Below are 19,256 nucleotides of genomic sequence, written 5' to 3'. Positions count from 1 at the left end.
AGATAATCTTGCTAAGTGTGAAGCAAAGTTCAATTGTTATCAGTTAGGGAAAAAAAATAATAAATAAATAAATAAAATAATAATAATAATAATAATATTTTACATTTTTTATATATATATATATATATATATATATATATATATGAAAAATTCTGTTCTTTTGAACTTTCTATTCATCAAAGAATCCTTTAAATCAGTGGTTCCCAAACTTTTTAGCTTGGAGTACCCCCTGAAGGGATTACCATCCTTCAGTGTACCCCCTCTCTTCCACTTCGACTGCAGTCACACAATTACCATTAAGGGACAATATTTGCCCCCTAAATTGATTTTCCAGTGCATTTTTTTTTTTTTTTACAAATAACTTTATAAAATAAATAATGTTTTAAATAAAAATGTTCAATAGAGAAATATGCAATGATGGTAAAACTAAGTAAAACTTTTAAATATTAAACTAAAACCACCAGTAGGTGGCAGCAAGTCACTGTTTTTATGAATGAGTCATCGAGTCATTCATTCAGTAATGAAGCAAGTGGCTGTGAATGAATCATTGAATCACTGACTCTCACGATTCGTTCAAAGCCGCAGAATTGTTCGCGAAACACAGACGTGTGTTGTAGTTCTGCTGTGGTTTTCGTTATTATTTCAGTGCAAAATAGAGTAAATACTGACAGTTCTGTGTTTAAAATGTATGTTTTGTTTTTTGACCTGTTGTATAATAATGTCACGTTTGCAGTCATGTGGATATTTGGGAACAATTTCGTTCTTGCTCGTTATCATCATTAAATACAAGAACTCACACGTTTTTGTATCGGATAAAGTTCGAGTCTTAAATCGAAATTAATCCACTATATGTGTCTATTTGTTTTTCATGGGAGTAAGTGCTAAGTTCCCACTTTTACAAAGGTGCATTGTCGAGAACAACAGTAATTTAGCGCGATTTAAGGCAGCAGACTGCACGCAATCTATCATATGTGGATACAGTCATTTTTGACTGCAAATGATGAGGTAATTTGATTAAATGTACTGGATTTACGACATTTTGTCAGTTAGAAAAACATGCTCTGTTTTAATATTATTTTAAGGTAGAATTAAATGAACTACTCAGCATTTTTTTTTGCGTACCCCCTTTTGTCACCTCACATACCCCAGTTTGGGAACCACTGCTTTAAATCACCAGTTTCCACAAAAATACTGTTTTCAACATTGATAATAATAAGAAAAGTTTCTTGAGCACCTGAAGACTGGAGTAATGACTGCACAATAATAAATTACATTTTAACATTAGAATTGAAAACCATTATTTTATTGAAATAATTTCACAATATTATGTTTTTACTGTTATTAATCAAATAAATGCAGCCTTGGTGACTCCAAACACTTGAATGTAAGCATGTTTTCTCTGAAAAAAATGGGAGATTTTTTATTATTATTTTTTTTATACTAAAACCAAAAATCCTAGAATGTTTTCCTCAAAAAACTTAATTTCTTTTCGACTGACGAAAGAAAGACATGAACATCTTGGATGACATGGGGGTGAGTAAATTTATCAGGAAAAGTGTATTTAAAAGTGGACTAATCCTTTAAGACAAAAAGGTTACAACCAAAATATCACTTAAAGTGAAAACAGCAGCAAGAGAATTTTCACCATTACTGCGTCAACTTTACCAAAAGTGTTTTCAAAAGGAGGTGTTGTATATCAATCAGTCCACTGTTCTCGGCCGTGCAACCCGATTCCACGCAGATCATGTTTTAAAGACCAAAAGAAAGACTAAAATGTGGAATTTGCGAACAATGCTAACGGTGGCCACATGCTAAAACAGACCATTTTCTGAGTCAGTACAAACCAGTGTTCGTCAAGCAAAGCCATGCTAAATTTGAACCCCTGTCCAGCTCAGTTATTTCCTGTGAGGTCGGAGGGGTGGGAAGGAGGGGGTCCGAGTCATCTGGTTCAAGCTGCAGCCGGAAAGCCTGGAGCGACCACAGTCTAAAGCGGCTACTGGGACAGCGAGCCCTGACCACACAATAACCTCTCTGAAGGCCAACGGAGCTCTGCAGCTGTTCAGAAAACAAGCTTATGGCACATCGTCTAGAGAGAGCGCCGATCGGGGTGGGATTTCAGTTTAAAAAAAAAAAAAAAAAAACAGAAAGGCGGCGAAACGTGTCAGGGGACGTGAGATTAGGGAGATCAGCTGTGTCAAAACCGCTGTCAGCAGCCTCTCACTGCAAATAGGCAGCGTGCAAGAGGGTGTGGGAGTTTCAGAAATCCACCCCAGCTGATCATCACAGCCTAACCCCTGGGTTTCAACGTCTTGTGTTGCTCGCAAAAGGGCGAGAACATCAGACTCTCTCTGGCACGCAGTCAACCGCCCGGAGAGAGCCGAATATGAACACATAGCCGCAGCAGATGATCCACACGTGCCTGCCAGGAGCGAAACAGCATTAAAGCCTTTCATTAACAGCAGCTTCTGTGAACAAGAATGAGAAAACATGGGTCACTGGGTTTTTTTTTCCTCCCCTCCTGCTCAGCGTCCAGTCAGAGAGCTCTCTGTAAACAAATCCCACCCAAACACTGCTTATCTAATCTCCTACAGCAGAGAGCAGTTATTCGGACTTCCCCTTTAAGTCATCCAAAACTTTTCCGTGAGCACCGCGGGTCTCTTTGCATAAAGGAACATATATCACTGGGTTTTCTCTCCTAATCTGAAAGGAAATTTAAGTTGAGTAACACAACCCGAGCTATTATGACATCCTGTACCGGACTGAACTTTCAATATCACGCACGGTAACATAAAACAAAAACAGATTCCCATCAGAAGGTTTAGGTTAGAAATGAGAATGGGTGAATGTGTAGCTAAAATAGGCATTTTTCAACAAAATATAGTAGTAATAATCAGCAATATCAAAACATGCAAAATGTTGACAAATACTGGAGAAATAAATAATAATAAAAACAAAACAAAATAAATGACAAACAAAAATAAAAACTAATATAAAACTTAAAATATTTTGTTTCACCACTCCTATATTCATAAATTATAACAAAACGCAGGCATGAAGCTAATCTGACATGGTCTGAGGGAAACTTAATAGACAATTAAACGTAAGCAGTCCTAATATTGGTTTATTTTATATTATAATAAAAAAAAAAAAAGCAAAAAAAGAAGACTTCCCCTTAAAGTCATTCAAAACTTTTCCGTCAGAGCCATAGGTCCCTTTGCATAAAGGAACACATCACAGGGTTTTCTCTCCAAATCTGAAAGGAAATTTAGGTGAAGTAATATAACCTGAGCCATTACAACATCCTGTACTGGACTGGACTTTTAAACACGCACAGTAAAACTATCTGTTTCCCAATTTTCAGAGAACGCATACTGAAAAAATGTCTCTGCACGATTCTGGATAAATTGTGAATCATGATTTTTTTTTAAATAGTGATCAAGATTCTCCCACAATTCTGAATAGACAACTAAACAAAAAACATGTAATTTAGAGGTGTTAGCAAAATAATTGCTGCAGTCTATTTAAAAAAAAAAAAAAAAAAAATTAATCGATTTGAATTAATTTGGTAAAAAAATCATTTATGAGCAATCATTTGCTCATAAAGACTTCACTTGTTTCATAACTAGATGAATCGGCGCTTTTGAACAAATCTCTTGAATGAATGATTCAATGACAAATACATGACGTAACGATACCTCTGTAATAATTTGATCGCATAGGTCCTTTAAATCAAGATCTTTTATTTAATTTGATCACGTAGGTCGATTAATCATGCAGATCTAGCTACTTGTTTTTCTGTATTGAGAACAATTCCCTCAATTCCCATTTCCAAGTATTGCAAAATATACAGACAAGCTAATGTTTTTCTCCAGCTAACGCCCAAAGGGTAAAGCATACCACTCATAGCTGAAGCCTGGCTCGTGCGCCGCCCCGTAGTTTTAGAAACAGTATACAATGAGAACACATTGGCTAGAAAATCACATTCTGTGGGACCTCAACCAGGGCTATTCCAGAAATGAGTTTAGGGTTTATAGTACCAGCCAAAGTATTTTCTTAATGGCTAGGCATTCCTGAGGTCACAACAAAACAGATTCCCATCAGAGGGTTTAGGTTAGAAATGAGAACCAATGAATGAAATATCAAATAAACAGAAATATCAAAACAAAGCTGCAAAATTACATTCCTGTCAACATTTGAGTGTTGAAAAACAAATCTTAAAAAGTTAAAAGAAATTCACCATTAAAAAAAAATAAAAATAAAAAAAGCCATGTCTCGAGACTGTAATGGCTTTTTTTCCCATTCCACTGCATCCCATTTTTTTAAATGCAAAAATACCTTGGTTCTTTGTATTAAACTATGCATAAATAGGCCTACATGACATTACAGTAGGCCTACAGCCATTTTGACAGCCCTAACTTCCGGGTTGGCCTAAAAAATTTATCATCAGAGTAGCACTTTGTTAATTTTATATTGTCAAAAAATTGTTAATATATTGAACGTTTTTGATACCACTAACAATCAGATTCAGGTGGGCCAGCCAACAATGTTGCTAGGTAAACAAACCAGATTTTTTAAAAAGAAAAAGAACCGACATTTAGCCCAGTTTCTTCAAGCTCTTCAGAGACGGAAGTGTTGTTTGCATGAAGCGTTATGAGGCAAAGGCACCAGAGCAATAAACAAAGCCTTTTCAACGCTGCATCATTTTGGTTCCCATCGGAAATGCTGAGAAATGCAGACAGTCTGGCCGACCTCAATGAAATCAATGTACATTAGACGGAGCTGAAAATAATACTCTATAAAGGCCTGATGATCTCAGGAAGCAATAGCATGAACAGCTATATTATGAGGTATTGATTTGGTTTAGATGTTCTTGAGAATACTGAGTTAAGGAATGAAGCTGCATTAAGGTTAACATCTAATGAATCTGTAGAGTTTTTTTTGAATCTGTCCTGTTTGAGAGTGCTGGACTTTTACTGGGAGCTGAAAGCATATTCAATAAGGGAACATGGAAAGAGCAAAGGATTTGCAGAATTTTATGAAAGTTGAAATTCAGCAGAAATCTGCAGAGCTTTAAAGTCAAGATGAAACAAAAGTGGCGACAAGTCTGTATTCTGACATGCATCCAAGTGTAACGGATTATCAGAAAAGAAAATATGTAGTGCTGTGACTTGGTTTTATCTTCCAAGTCATTGGATTTTGAGACTTGAATGTTGCATTCGAAAACAAACAAGCTTGCAATCGACACTCCTAAAAATAAAGGTTCTTTATTGGCATCTTTGGTTCCATGAAGAACCTATAACCTCCATCAACCTAATGGTGGATTAAGGTTCTTTAGATTATTAAAATGTTTTTCACATTAAAATTGCAGTAAGTAAAAATTTAAAATACTGGAGAGGGTTGGTTCTCCCACCACCTCCTCCTCAGACTCGATGCTCACGCTGATTGCCAGTTTGAGAACACGCAACAGGAATGAGCGCAATGGACAATGGAAGGTGATAAGCCTTGATGAGTTTATTTATTCGTGTTTTAATATGCCTCTGGTCATAGAGCTTTTTAGATGGATGCTGAGGCTTTTTAGGTCAGGTAGAATCCATGATTTCTGACCTAGTTTGTTTGCTGGCTTCCGTGGCTATGCTGTGTTTTCTGTAAAATGGCAACCCGGGGTGTTGAAATACTATTGGATAAATTGGCAGCGGGTGGGATCATACAGTCCAAAACCAAAAAAAAAAAAAAAAAAAAAAGACATTCCGACACAGAACCCTTTTGCATACTAAATGTTCGGAAAGGTTTGGCATAAAACACCAGAAAGAATTCTGATGTTTTCACCTGGAAGATCAAATTATGACAGTTTGATTAAACATTACAAGGTAAAAAAAAAAAAAAAAAAAGTAAAAAGAAATTAAACGTATGTGTGGATGAATCATTCAAAATAAGATGTATAAAAAAGATTTTTCATATCTTGCAGATTTTAAGGGATTCTGTGGGAGTAGATTCTGTGTGGACCTGCTAATGAGCTAGGCTATATCTTGAACATCATAAAAGCAAACAGGACAGTAGTCTTACTCCTAAAGACAGAAAACAGCCCTTCATATGAAGATTGAGTAGTAATGGATAAAGAAGTGACTAAGGTGATATGAGACTGTGCACTCACTCACATAAACTTTTGATGTTAGGTGCCGTAAGCCCTGAAGTTTGGGAAGCGAGCCAGGAGCTTCTACAGATGAAATGAGAACCTTATACCAGATGGCATGTAAAACAAACTCCAGGTTCTAAGGAAGGTATAAGGCTTCACACCTGTAACCTACCCTGTCCCAATTCAAAATGTCGAACAGCGACAGCGAGCTGTTACAGGAAGCTGCGTGTGATCAGGTTTCATCCTTAAGTGGATGATATACAGACCATGACATATCAAGATGGACTGACAAATGGATCAAAGTGCGGAAACTGATTCCAGATTCTTAAAACACAGCTGGCAACCACCAAACATAAACCTTCTTGACCTGATTTCAATTTCAACCCCGTTTACAGCTGACTGCTGTTTTTTTAAACTACATTTAAATTCCCTGTTATAGGCTAACCAGCAATTTTGCAAATTTCCAGTTTATTCCCATTAATTCCCGTTAATTCCTGTACATTTCCATTAATTCCAATTAAAAGTTTCAAACTTTGAAAATTACGGAATTTTGCAGCCCAAGCAGAAATACAGTCTCGATGGGACTACCTTTTAAAATCTCTAGGGGTGCACAATAGTGTTGTCAAAAGTACCGACTTCGGTACCTAGTCGGTACTGAAATTTTAAAAACGTGACGCTTTGAGCGCTGTCGAGTGGATTCGTGAACATCTATGCAAAACAACACATTGGTCAACACAATGGCCAATCAGAGATGTTTATGAATCCGCTCAACAGCGCTCAAAGCATCACGTTTTTAAAATTTCAGTACCGATAGGTACCGAAGTCGGTACTTTTGACAACACCAGTGCACAATATATCGGTACCATATTGGTTACTGGTTAATATTATAGATGTTTGTATAATGGGCGATACTATTATCTTTGATCTTTTCCCCATTTTTACATTTAGATTACATTCGCAGTCATTCAACATTAAAAGTTAATCTTTAAAAAGAAAAACAACTCAAATTTAATAACACTGTTAAACGTAATCTTTAGCAAATCTCAAAATAATATCCATTATTCATATTGTAAATTATAATGTCCTTAATAAAAGCTTTTATTTTGATATATTTTTAATTTAGATAAAATGAATTTAATTTATTATTGGCCATTACATGAAAATAATTGTACATTTTCAAAAAAGAAAATTGATGATAATAGAAACATTTTAAAAAGAAAAAAAAAATGCTCCAAACTGATGCTATCTGCAACGCTTGTCATGTGGAGGTCAAAGTGGCACATGATGCTTGTTTTGAGGGCTGTGCAGAAGTCCCGTTGCAAGTCCAAGAAAAGGTCAAGATCGGACTAACAAGCGACTAAATGCTCAGTCTGCATGGTGCATCTATTCAAGACGGACAAGTTAGGGTTCAGTAACTACCATCTGGACGAAGGTCAAAAAGCATTCTAAACCTAGTCAATGAAGCCTGACCCACTAATGCTGCAAGGATTTGGCGATGCACGAATGCTGCATCAAAGGCCATGGGATGCACAAACAACTAGATGTGTGCTCTCTTTCCAAGTGAATCATACCACCAAACCCTTCAGGCTGCTCATTAGTCCAGGAATCTGGCCAATTAGGTCTTCTTCATCTGCAGAGAGAGCATGTCCACTCCAAATGGGGTTCAGGCATTCACATCTAAAACACACTGACAGAAAGCAGACGTTCACACTTACGGTCATTCCTTAGGCCGCAGATGAACGCAGGGCTTGGTCAAGGTTTATTATCCATACCAACGCATGAAGACTGTAGACTTACGGAAAAAATAACTACAACTGCAGCTGCTAGCGATGCTACATTGGCCCACTTATGCTTTTAGATGCTGCGCAGGAGGTTGCACTTAGTTGTGTGTTATTTGCAAACCATTAGTCTTGTTTACTGGGAATGCATTCTAGAGGGTTCAAACGAGCTAAGTGGAAAGTGATGGCACTGAATAAATCGTTGACATTGGGCAAAGTCAAGGTCTCAATTTTGATGGTTCCTCACGGGTTTGCAACACGCACTTTAGCTGAATGCTTCACTCCACATCTTCCTAAAGCCAAAACAGATTTATTAAAGCAGAGGAGAGGGCAGCGTGTTAGGACTTTAAACTTTATGACCCATTAGAGGGGGAAAAAATAAATAAATAAGAACAGAAAAATAGAAGAGTTGCATAATGCTTATTATGGGCTGTTGGCAAAACCTGTCATTTGGTTTCTATGGGTGTGCCTGCACAGATATGATAGCGTCTGCATTTTAAAATAAGGCTGATCTCTTTCAGACTTGTCTAGGTATGAAATAAACTGCTAAGATGCACATTACAGGATATGAAAAACCTCCAAAATGACTAAAATTAGGCTCAGCTACTGTTTTATTTATGTTGCAGTTTTATTTAAACTAAAAGGCAGCAGATCCAGGAAAAACAATTTGACATTTACAGGCTGTCCCTAAAATATTCCCTTTGCACATAAAAAAAAGGTGGAAAATTAGCATTCGAAATTATGCAAATTCAGCAAAGCCAAGGACCCTGAAACCGCATGGAGGGACTCTTTCGCTTGCCTAACTTTAGGGTACAGACTGCTGGTTATTTGACCAGCACACACACAATCCATTGAGGCCAGCCAAACTCAGGTCCATCACTCGGCCTTCTGTTTAATGCAAGCAGCTTGTTATGCAACTGCCCTGTGTATATCAGTTTTCCTGGGGTTTTAACACTGTTTCCAATGTTCTGATACCATTATCCTTCTGGTGGTTAAGTAGCCCGTTTCAAAACCCAAAGCTAAATGAGGAAACCTGGAGCTGATTTGAGCGCAATCAATTTTGCAACACTACAAATTTATTTTTGGCACTCAAAGTGGCTTCATTAACTGTGTTAGTTCACTTAAAGCTGACTGAAATTAAGGGCTTTCTCTGAGCATCAAGAAAATGCATTGCCTCTTCCAGGTCATGATTTGTGACAATCTCCCCACAATCTGTAAGAGACTGGTTATTAGGGGTGTAACGATACGCTCAGGTCACGATACGATACGTATCTCGATACGGAGTTCACGATACGATACGTATCACGATATTTTGAACAAAATGAAACTGAAATTCAAACAAGATTTATTAAAAAACATGAACAAATTTCAATAATTTTCCTTCTTGTACATACAAGATCACATTTCAATAAAATAAATAAATATAAAATTTTAATAAAAACCTTCTGTATTCAAATTAACAGTTGAATAGGGCTGTCTGTCACTGAAAAAAAATGTTAAATTTAACATGAACTTAGAATTATGAATAGGGGCCGTTCACATGTCGCGTCTAAAAACGCGTGGAAGGCGCGGCTGCACCGCTTCTCCTTTCCAAAGCGCTTGCGCTCCCGTGGCGTCGGTCGTTACTATGCAACCATGAACTGAGCTCTCCAAGAGGATCAGGATGTTTCTGCAAAGGATAAATGATTTCTAGCCCTTGCATTAGTTTTACGACGAGATATATTGATGGAGATAAGATATAAAAAACACCATGTACAGCTATGATCAGCTGTTCGGCTGAGCTTTTGATGTTTTGTTACGGAAAGGCCATAGCTGATCGGTTGATTCTTGTCACACGACCTGCGGTGCGCTTGCGGCATTCTGAGAAGTTGAGAATTGCATGCGCGTCGCGACCGCGTTGATCCCATTATGAGCGCGCCTGCCGCGCGACTACATTTGAAAATAATAACTGACTTGCACGCGGAAAAGACGCAATATGTGAACGGCCCCACAGAACTTCTTAAAGCAAAGCATCGCAAGCGTCTTTTGCTTTTCTGTGAGCACAGCTGGTGCTGTGCACTGCGGTGAAAGAAAGCCACGACTTTTCTCACGCGACCATGCAAGAGACTGACATGAGAAACGTTTAAACCTGCTTGCGAGATTCAATGTGTGCCCGAAACACTTACTGAACTAGAGAGCTGATTGAGACACACCATCTACGATAAATCGTTACACCCCTAATACTTATAGTAATTTAAAAATGTGGTAGCATTGGATCTGGACAGGAAGGATAACTCTGGGAGTTGGAAGGGGTGTGTCGCGATTCTGCCTTCTCACATCGCGATACAGGTTCGTGGACCTGCGTATCGCGATTTCGGTTTCATATCGCATATCGTTACAGCCCTACTGGTTATGGAAACAGAATATGGAAAATTTCAATTAGACATGGCAAGGATGGACGTTTAAGTGGCAACTATTGGATACTTCAAACCACTTTTGAGTTGAGGAGAAAGAATGCCATGATTCAGCTGAACAAAGACAGTATGAGTGTCAAGGATGAGTCACTTCAGGAGACCATAAGAAACAAAAACCCATGGCACCTAATGACCCATTCCTGTAGCAACTTGAAACTCACTACCTCACTTTATGTGGAACCCAACACACACTCATCTAAGCAACACAGTGAATTATTAATGGGCCACAGTGGTTATTTTAACAATAGGCCACTAGTACGTTACCAGAATTACGACCGGGGATACCACTATTACAACTCTTAATTCATGACATTTTCTGCAAAAGTAGTGATGCACCAAAATGCTTGCAACCGAAAACATTTGAACAAAACCGTCGGAAAAAATAAGAATTTTAGGTTTCATTGACCACAACAGTGACGTTTAGTTTGCGCTTTTTTTTTTCTATTTCATGCACACAACGAATCTACAACAGATAAACATTTCAAGAAGGGCTGCAACTAACAATTATCTTGATAATCGATTAAATTTATTTCTTTCAGGGCTCAACGCTAAGGATTTTTTCTACTGGCCCGGTTGGGCCAGTGGTTCAAATTTTTACTTGCCCCGTCAAAATTTTCACTGGTCCCACAACAAAAAATTTTAAAAAAGTAAAAGACAAGAAAATGGGCCTATAAAATAAGCATAGTTATTGTTTTCGTTGTCTTTGTTACATTTAACCTCAATAAATAGGGTTATGTATATATTTTAAATATTGTTAGACAAATAAACAGTAAGTAGTAACAAAAATAGTAACAAATAATCAAATTACAAGTAATAGCACAAATAAATACAACAGACCAAACATATAAATGAAATAAATGGTGCTTTTCAAGTTTTTCATGTAGGTTTACAGAGATTTCCAGGTACAGAAATTGTAATCTAATGTATAACTATATAACTATAGAATAGATTAAACTTCATTAAAGTTAATCAGTCAAGAGCAGTTACAGATGCAGAAAAATGTTTTTAATGTTGGAAATATAAAACATTAAATACTGTTATTTGAAATTGAAAAAAAATGAAAACCCTTTAAAAGTGAAATTAAACCCGCCAGCAGGTGGCAGCGAATCACTGTTAATGAGCGAATCATTGCGATTCAACCGATTCATTCAAACGGCTGATTCATTCAGGAAGTGTTGCTCAGAGATGCAAAACCATTCTGTGGACTTTGGAACTATTTTCGTTGGTGAAATACAGCGAAACAGACGATTTGGTGTCTTAAATGTAAGTCACTTGATATTAAGTTCTTGTTCATTAAACTGTACACTGAATAAAATCAATATCATATTTGTAACTCTTTGTGTAATATTGGTTAACTATATAAAATTATATAAATATGAAATGTATACGGGGCATTTTTTCCCCTTATCTTGAATTCTGGGGGCATTCTAAAGGCATTTTAATAGACTAAATCACGCAGTGAAAGCGTACACTAAATATGCACACGCACGTCTTCTAGACTATGTCACGTAGTGCATGCGTGTACTCAATGGGTGTGTTTTTGTTTGTTTTTTGTAAAGTGAGGGTCATTTCTTTATCCTGTAAATGTAAAAAATCTTACATTTATATTCAATTACATGCTTTTATCCCTTTTAAATACTTGAATTACATGTTGACTTTTAAACCTAAATTTAACGTCCAACAACAGATATTTCAGCAAAATTAATATTTTTGTGCTGAATATTAATTCAAAGCGCCTGACAGGGCAAGCCATGTTAAACATTACGCTAATGCATTAGCCTGAAGCCTAAAATAAAGAATTCTCATGTTTTGGCAGTTTGGATCATGTACCTTTCCCGCAGCAGCTCATGCTGTTTCCTCCATGTTTAGATGCATTTTGTCCATAGAAATGCTTTAATTTGATGCGATTGGCGGACGTTTTACATGCACGGTGGACAGATGGGACTAATAGATAATGAAAATCATTGACAGCGAATGCCATTATCGATTATTATTGATTTTATCGACTAGTTGAAGCCCTAATTTCAAGCATGTTTATGCACAAAATGTATCAATATGTCAAATTTGGCTGTAATATCAAGAGCTGGCTTGTTGCAGAAGAACTTTACTGTGACTAGGGCTGGGTCAATACATCAATTCTCAATCGATACAATGAATCTGGATCGATCCTGATATTTTCTCTCTTTTTTTTTGAATCGATTCTGAGCTTAGTTTTACCAGCAAATGGCGCTCTAGACTAGTTTTTAACCGCACACTCCCAAACGCTCGTGAAGAAGACTGCTGGACAGCGCTCGTGCATTCGGCTGAGTCAGCTAAGTGGTTAAATATGCTTGCACCTCGGCTCAGAATGCTTTTATGACGCTAGATTTGTAATTCGCTTTTTCGAACTTTATGATTGATTATTTTAGGTTTAAGTGGTGTGTGTAAAGGAACTGGAAGCAAGCAGAGTACGAGTGTTTCTAAAGCACGTAGTGCCACCTGCTGTTAAAAACTATCTCAGAATCGATTCGAGAGAGAATAACGATACATCAGAAAATATCAGAATCACTCCAGATTCTTTGTATCGTGAATCGAGATTCGATGTATTGTCCCAGCCCTAACTGTGACTGGTTTAATTTATCACCTGCCTTAATTTATCACCAACAGCATACCAAGTTCAATTACCCAAATTTAATTACTGAAACTTTATTTTCGGTTTTAGTTTTTAGCTAATCGTAAACTTCGATTTTGACTGGTTTAACTTAATCACCTTGTTTAATTTAAATCACCAAGAGCATGAGTTTAATTACCTAATCCAGTGGCAAACTTATCTACTAATGTCTAGGATACATTGACATTCTTTCATTAACTTCTAAACAATAAGCAGGAAGAAAATTAAGCTTTATTACCAAGCAAAACAACTTAAAATGTTTAATGAGAATGCTTCTGTGCTACTGAACTGAAAACACAAGTATTGCATCATGGTACAGTCTGAACTGAACTATTAAAAGGTTCTTCTCAGAACATCAGTCTTCTATTAGGTAAACTAGCCCTTAAATGTGACAGAAACAAACACCAGTTCTAAAACTGTGTGAAATATAAAAACAACTCTGCTATTTGACAACACCTGCAAAATTTCACTTCCTGGCAAATGGGTACGTGCTCAACGCAGCCTGCTCTAAGTACGAAAAATAAATACTTGTCATGACAACCTCACATACCACATGAACACAACAAGATCCGCCCTAAATTTAGGTGAGCCAGTTTTGTGCTGGGAACAGGCTATGGATTCTTACGACATCGATCATGCCGACAGAAAGAGAGGACAAATGGAAAACAGAAGCACATGTTTTCCCCCACTTTGGGAAACACAGATGTAGGCCTGTCCACAACATGGGGCTTTTATATGGCATGCAAAGATATAATAATCTTTAAAATTTCATGAAATAACTGAAAAGAAATACTTAAACACTGATTCAGTTAAAGTAATCATAAGTACTTCAAGAGCTTGTTTATAGAACAAAATGTGCACTTTATAAAACAAAACCACAACAAATAGAAGGGGAACATGTTAACAAAGATAACACTTCATATTACAATGTTAATGTTAAAAATATGACTTATGACTGATTCATTACAACAGCAAAAGTGTGCAATTATACACAACTCAAATAATTGCACATTAAGTACATGTTGTTCATTAGAATTACTCAGTACTTATGTAATGATTTAACACAACACTCTGTAAAGAGTGACGTTCAAATTCCCGGAAAAAAGAAAACAAGCTAGAGTGAATGATTATTCATACCGTTCTATAAAAACATCTGTTATCACACTTCTTTTGAGTGCAAAGACAGCGCTACCAACAAACACGTCCTCAATGCATCTCATTCCCATGCAAAAGCGACACATTCACACGTGCCACCTGCATGGGGCGGGAGTTCGTGCAGTTGCAGGCATCAAACTGTGGCAGTGCCAAAGTACAAAGAGTTCAAATGGCCTATTTAAACTAGTGCCTAGTTCCTCTTTATCTTGTTTCACTGATAGCTTCCCCACAAACCTAGCACATTTACAAAGACAGACTGTACTCCGCACCACAGTGTCACAGTATGTTCGAAACTCATTTGTATACCTTTCAGTTGCACAAAAATTCTTAAAGGGATAGTTCACCCAAAATTAAAAATTCCAAAATTATTTACTTGCCCTCATGTCATTCTAAACCTGCACTATTTTATTATTTAAGATCAGGGATGTAACCATCATAGACACTGAGGGGGGACAAGTTCCCCCCAATAATTAGAAATGGCCAAATTGTCCCCATCAATATTTGATATTCCTTTGATGCTGCTCTGCTAAACTCCATTACGCACTGCTCTGTTTGTTGTTAGAATTACAAAGTTTTAAATGTTACATTTTTAGACTGTATACCATCAGCGGTTTAACAGCACTCATCTGTCAAAATGAGTGAGCTTGCCAATCAAATCAAAGAAGGCGAGGCTTAAGGTTAAGAAGACGAGTGCGAATTCCATCAACACTTTAGTTTTCGCAGTGAAAGAGTGTGTCGTAACATGTAAATAGCTAAATATTCAATATTTGACAACTGTTTTATGATAGAAATGTTCAGGGCCCGACAGTAATATCCAGTGATGCAAACTACTCAACATTTTTATGAAATTTCACCGTTGTGAATTGAAAATATGCTATTATTTACATGATTCAAGTAAATGTGTAAACTAAATGTGACAAGACATGAAATGCTTTGCGTTTTTTATATATTAGATACACGAATAAGAGGGAATGTACGCATATTTAAAGGTGCCCTAGAATCAAAAATTGAATTTACCTTGGCATAGTTGAATAACAAGAGTTCAGTACATGGAAAAGACATACATTGAGTTTCAAACTCCATTGATTCCTCCTTATGTAATTCTCATTTGTTTAAAAGACCTCTGGAAAACAGGCGAATCTCAACATAACACAGACTGTTACGTAACAGTCGGGATCATTAATATGTACGCCCCCAATATTTGCATATGCCAGCCCATGTTCAAGCCATTAGACAAGGGCAGGCAGTATTAACGTCTGGATGTGCACAGCTGAATCAGACTAGGTAAGCAAACAAGAAAAATAGCGAAAAATGGCAGATGGAGCAATAATAACTGACATGATCCACGATATCATGATATTTTTAGTGATATTTGTAAATTGTCTTTATAAATGTTTCGTTAGCATGTTGCTAATGTGCTGTTAAATGTGGTTAAAGTTACCATCGTTTCTTACTGTATTCACGGAGACAATAATCCAAATAAAATCCAAATAAATACTTTACTCACATGATCCGACACATACATGCGGTATGCATGACGAACATCTTGTAAAGATCCATTTGAGGGTTATATTAGCTGTGTGAACTTTGTAAATGCACTGTATTATAGTCGAGAGCTTGGGGGGCAGAGAGCGCACGATTTAAAGGGGCCGCAGCCTGAATCGGTGCATAGTTAATGATGCCCCAAAATAGGCAGTTAAAAAAAATTAATAAAAAAAATCTATGGGGTATTTTGAGCTGAAACTTCACAGACACATTCAGGGGACACCTTAGACTTATATTACATCTTGTAAAAACTGGTTCTAGGGCACCTTTAAAAAAAAAAAAATATTTGCAAATAGTTTACTTCATAACTACAATAGACCTGAAAATTATACCGTTCTTATTTCTTTATTTCCTTAAATCCCTTTTAATCATTTAATTATTTAATTCCTTTAAATAGATAAACCAATAACCCAATAACACCCCTCCGCCCACCCAAACAATAGTTTAAAAAACTTTTCAATTTGAATATATTTTAAAATGTAATTATTCCTGTTATTCCTGAAGCTGAATTTTCAGCATCATTACTCCAGTCTTCAGTGTCACATGATCCTTCAGAAATCATTCTAATATGCTGATCTGCTGCTCAAGAAAGCTAGAGTAGCGTAGAGTAGCTTGACAGAGAACTTAAAACACAAACATCTGGAATGTTCTAATTTAAGAGACTTTCCGTGTTCTTCCACATCCCATGAATCACTTTAGCAAACCACATTCTTCCTAAAGAACTGCCAACCACATAGAGACACAAAGCACAGCCATCACGGTCAGAACTGACCCCATTAGAGAAAACACACAAGAGGCAAACATGTATTTTTTTTTTTTTTTTTTTTTTAGTTACATAAAGTTAGTATGGGTGTAGCTCATTGGCAGTTAGCACAGAGTAGATGCAATTGAACAAAGAATGCTTGCCATCAAACTTCCACTAAAGTTATAGACAGCATTACATAATTGTTCTGGCAGGAAGTGCGGCTTAAGTAAACGTTCCTCAGTCCAACTTCCTCAAAACGAACAACACAAATGATATCTTTATACTTGCCACAAATGCAAACACAAGCTGAAAGATTCACCAAAAGTCCATTTATGATTAAACAGAGACATGACACCAGTAGCAAGCCTACTAAAGTGGGGGAAAAAAATGGGGAAAAAAACACCACTTACCTGTAGTAGCGAGACTGCAGGTACGTCGAACACACAGCTTTGGAGACATGGCTGGCAGAGCCAAAGTCAATCACTTTCACACGGAAGGGTTGTCTCACAGGATCTACCAGCATAATGTTCTCTGGTTTAAGATCGGCATGGATCAGGCCCAAGCTTCTGAGCTTCTTCAGCGCCGTGGCCACCTGTTGCAGCACGGGCCTAATCACCTTCAGCGGCAACGGACTGAACTTGTTTTGCTTGAGGAAGTCGTACAGGTTCTGCTCCAGCATCTCAAACACAAGACAGGTGTGGCTTCTGTGCTGGAAACACTCGAAAGCCCGCACCAGGTTATGCTCCTCTGCGTTCTCCCCGCTCAGTCGGGCCAGGATGCTCACCTCGATCTGGCCCTGGCGGGCGTACGACGGGTGGTTCTTCAGTATCTTCACCGCCACAATCTCATTGGTGCCTCGTTTCCAACATTTGACCACCTGACCGAACGTACCACGACCCAAGAACTCCAACACTTCGTAGGTGTGCTTCATGGAGCACAGCACTTCGTGTTGGACCAACTGATAGTCGCCGTCACCCGTCCCGCTCACGGCTCCCGTCCCGGTTCTGTTCTGCTCGGGCGGGGCAACACCTACTGCGTTCGTGCTCCCGACGTTTGTTTGCAACATGGCAGGTAGAGTCGAATGCTCCTCTACTATCTGCATGATGCTCTTGCCGTTCTCAAGCTCTTCCCCTTTGCATTTAAACCCACATCTTTGGGTTCCGTCGACTGAATTCAAACCACCGTTTCTCTCCGTCCCTTCTGGAGCCTCGCCACTGTTACTACTACTACTACTACTACTACTACTACTTTGGCTGTTTTGGACACCGTCTCCACTTTCTTCTTCAACTGCCCCGGCCGCTCTGGAGAAATACTGAAGGTCGCCCTCCAATGCCACACGCTTGTATGGCGAGGAAGCCCTTCTGAGGAGCTCCTGTGAAGAAGATTCAGTCTGTTTTGAGAAGTCCTGTGCGGCGCAGGGTTTCTCGCTAGTCAAAGCTTCGATTCTCGATAAAGGTATAATATCCGTAGGGTGCGCAATGCCTAGATTCACACCGACCACGTAAGTGCGAGGGATCTTCTCATGGTAAACACAACTGATGGGATCGATTTTCTTCTCTCTGCAAAAGGCACTTGTCTGGGGTTGATAAACATGTGGTGGGCAGACCGTAACCTGTGAGGCCATACCTATAAAGGACCGAGGGGAAGAAAACTGTTAGTCTGTGTTAGTCATTTCACAGATGCTGTTTACATGAATCAAAACCAAACTCCTGCTATATTACAGAGGTTTATTAAGATGAATTACTTGAAATATAAAGTGCTAATATAATATAAAGTGCTGATATATAATAAATCGACTCGTGGATCGATTCTGAGATTTTCCGAATGCATCGCAATTCTCTCTTGAATCGATTCTGAGCGTAGTTTTCAACAGCAGATGGCGCTCTAGGCTAGTTTCTAACCACACGCTCAAATGCTGACTAAGAAAATCGCTCGTGCATTCGGCTGAAACTGAGAATAATGTACTTGCACCTCAGAATGCTTTTATGACACAAGATTAATGTAAACAGCCCACTGCAAACACCTTTGTAATTCGCTTCAACCTTTTCGAACTTTAAGAATGATTATTTTATAGAAGGTTCAAGTGGTGTGTGTAATGAATTGGAAGAGAGCAGAGTACGGCTGTTTCTTAAGCGTGTAGTGCCATCTGCTGTTAAAAACTAAGCTCAGGATCGATTTGAGAAAGAATCGCGATGGATTCGGAAAATCTCGCGATTTCAACGATTTATTGTCGCGATCGCGATTCAGCGATTTATTGTCTCAGCCCTATGAAACAATAAATATTACTGTATAGTGTTGTCAAAAGTACCTACTTCGATATCAGAATGTGGCGCTTTGAGCGGATTCATAAACACCAAATTGGCCATTGCGTTCAAGTACTCAACAGATATGTCTGTGATTGGCTACAATGATCAACGTATGGGAGAGTTTGAAAGCACACAGAAGTGTTTGAATTTGAAAGCTGGAGCGTATGAAAGCAGGCGTCTATCAGCGGACCAGAGCGTCACTGATGTCTATTTACAACATGTTTTTGAAGTGTGGATCATTGTAGCCAATCACAGACATATCTGTTGAGTGCTTGAACACAATGACCAATCAGAGGCGTTTACGAATTCGCTCAACAGTGCTTAAAGCATCAGATTTTTTTAAATTTTAGTATCGACTTGGTATCAAAGTCTGTATTTTTGACAACACTATTACTGTAATACTCACTGTAAAATAAAAAGAAAATATAATTTTTATACAGCACAACTGTACAATTACAATGACTAATATTTGTGCCTTAATTTCTCCATTT

At 37.9% G+C, this 19,256-nt stretch overlaps 1 protein-coding gene across 1 annotated transcript in view; it reads right to left on the bottom strand.

The window, feature by feature from the left end:
- Positions 1 to 19,256, bottom strand: part of hipk3a (homeodomain interacting protein kinase 3a) — a 47,470-nt gene that overhangs the window by 25,546 nt on the left and 2,668 nt on the right. The window contains 1 exon segment of the mRNA XM_048158980.1: positions 16,870 to 18,085. Within this exon segment, the coding sequence (XP_048014937.1) occupies positions 16,870 to 18,085 (1,216 nt within the window).

This window comes from Megalobrama amblycephala, linkage group LG15, assembly GCF_018812025.1.
Source record: "Megalobrama amblycephala isolate DHTTF-2021 linkage group LG15, ASM1881202v1, whole genome shotgun sequence".
Classification (NCBI taxonomy): domain Eukaryota; kingdom Metazoa; phylum Chordata; class Actinopteri; order Cypriniformes; family Xenocyprididae; genus Megalobrama; species Megalobrama amblycephala.
This window is presented reverse-complemented; position numbering and strand designations above follow the sequence as displayed.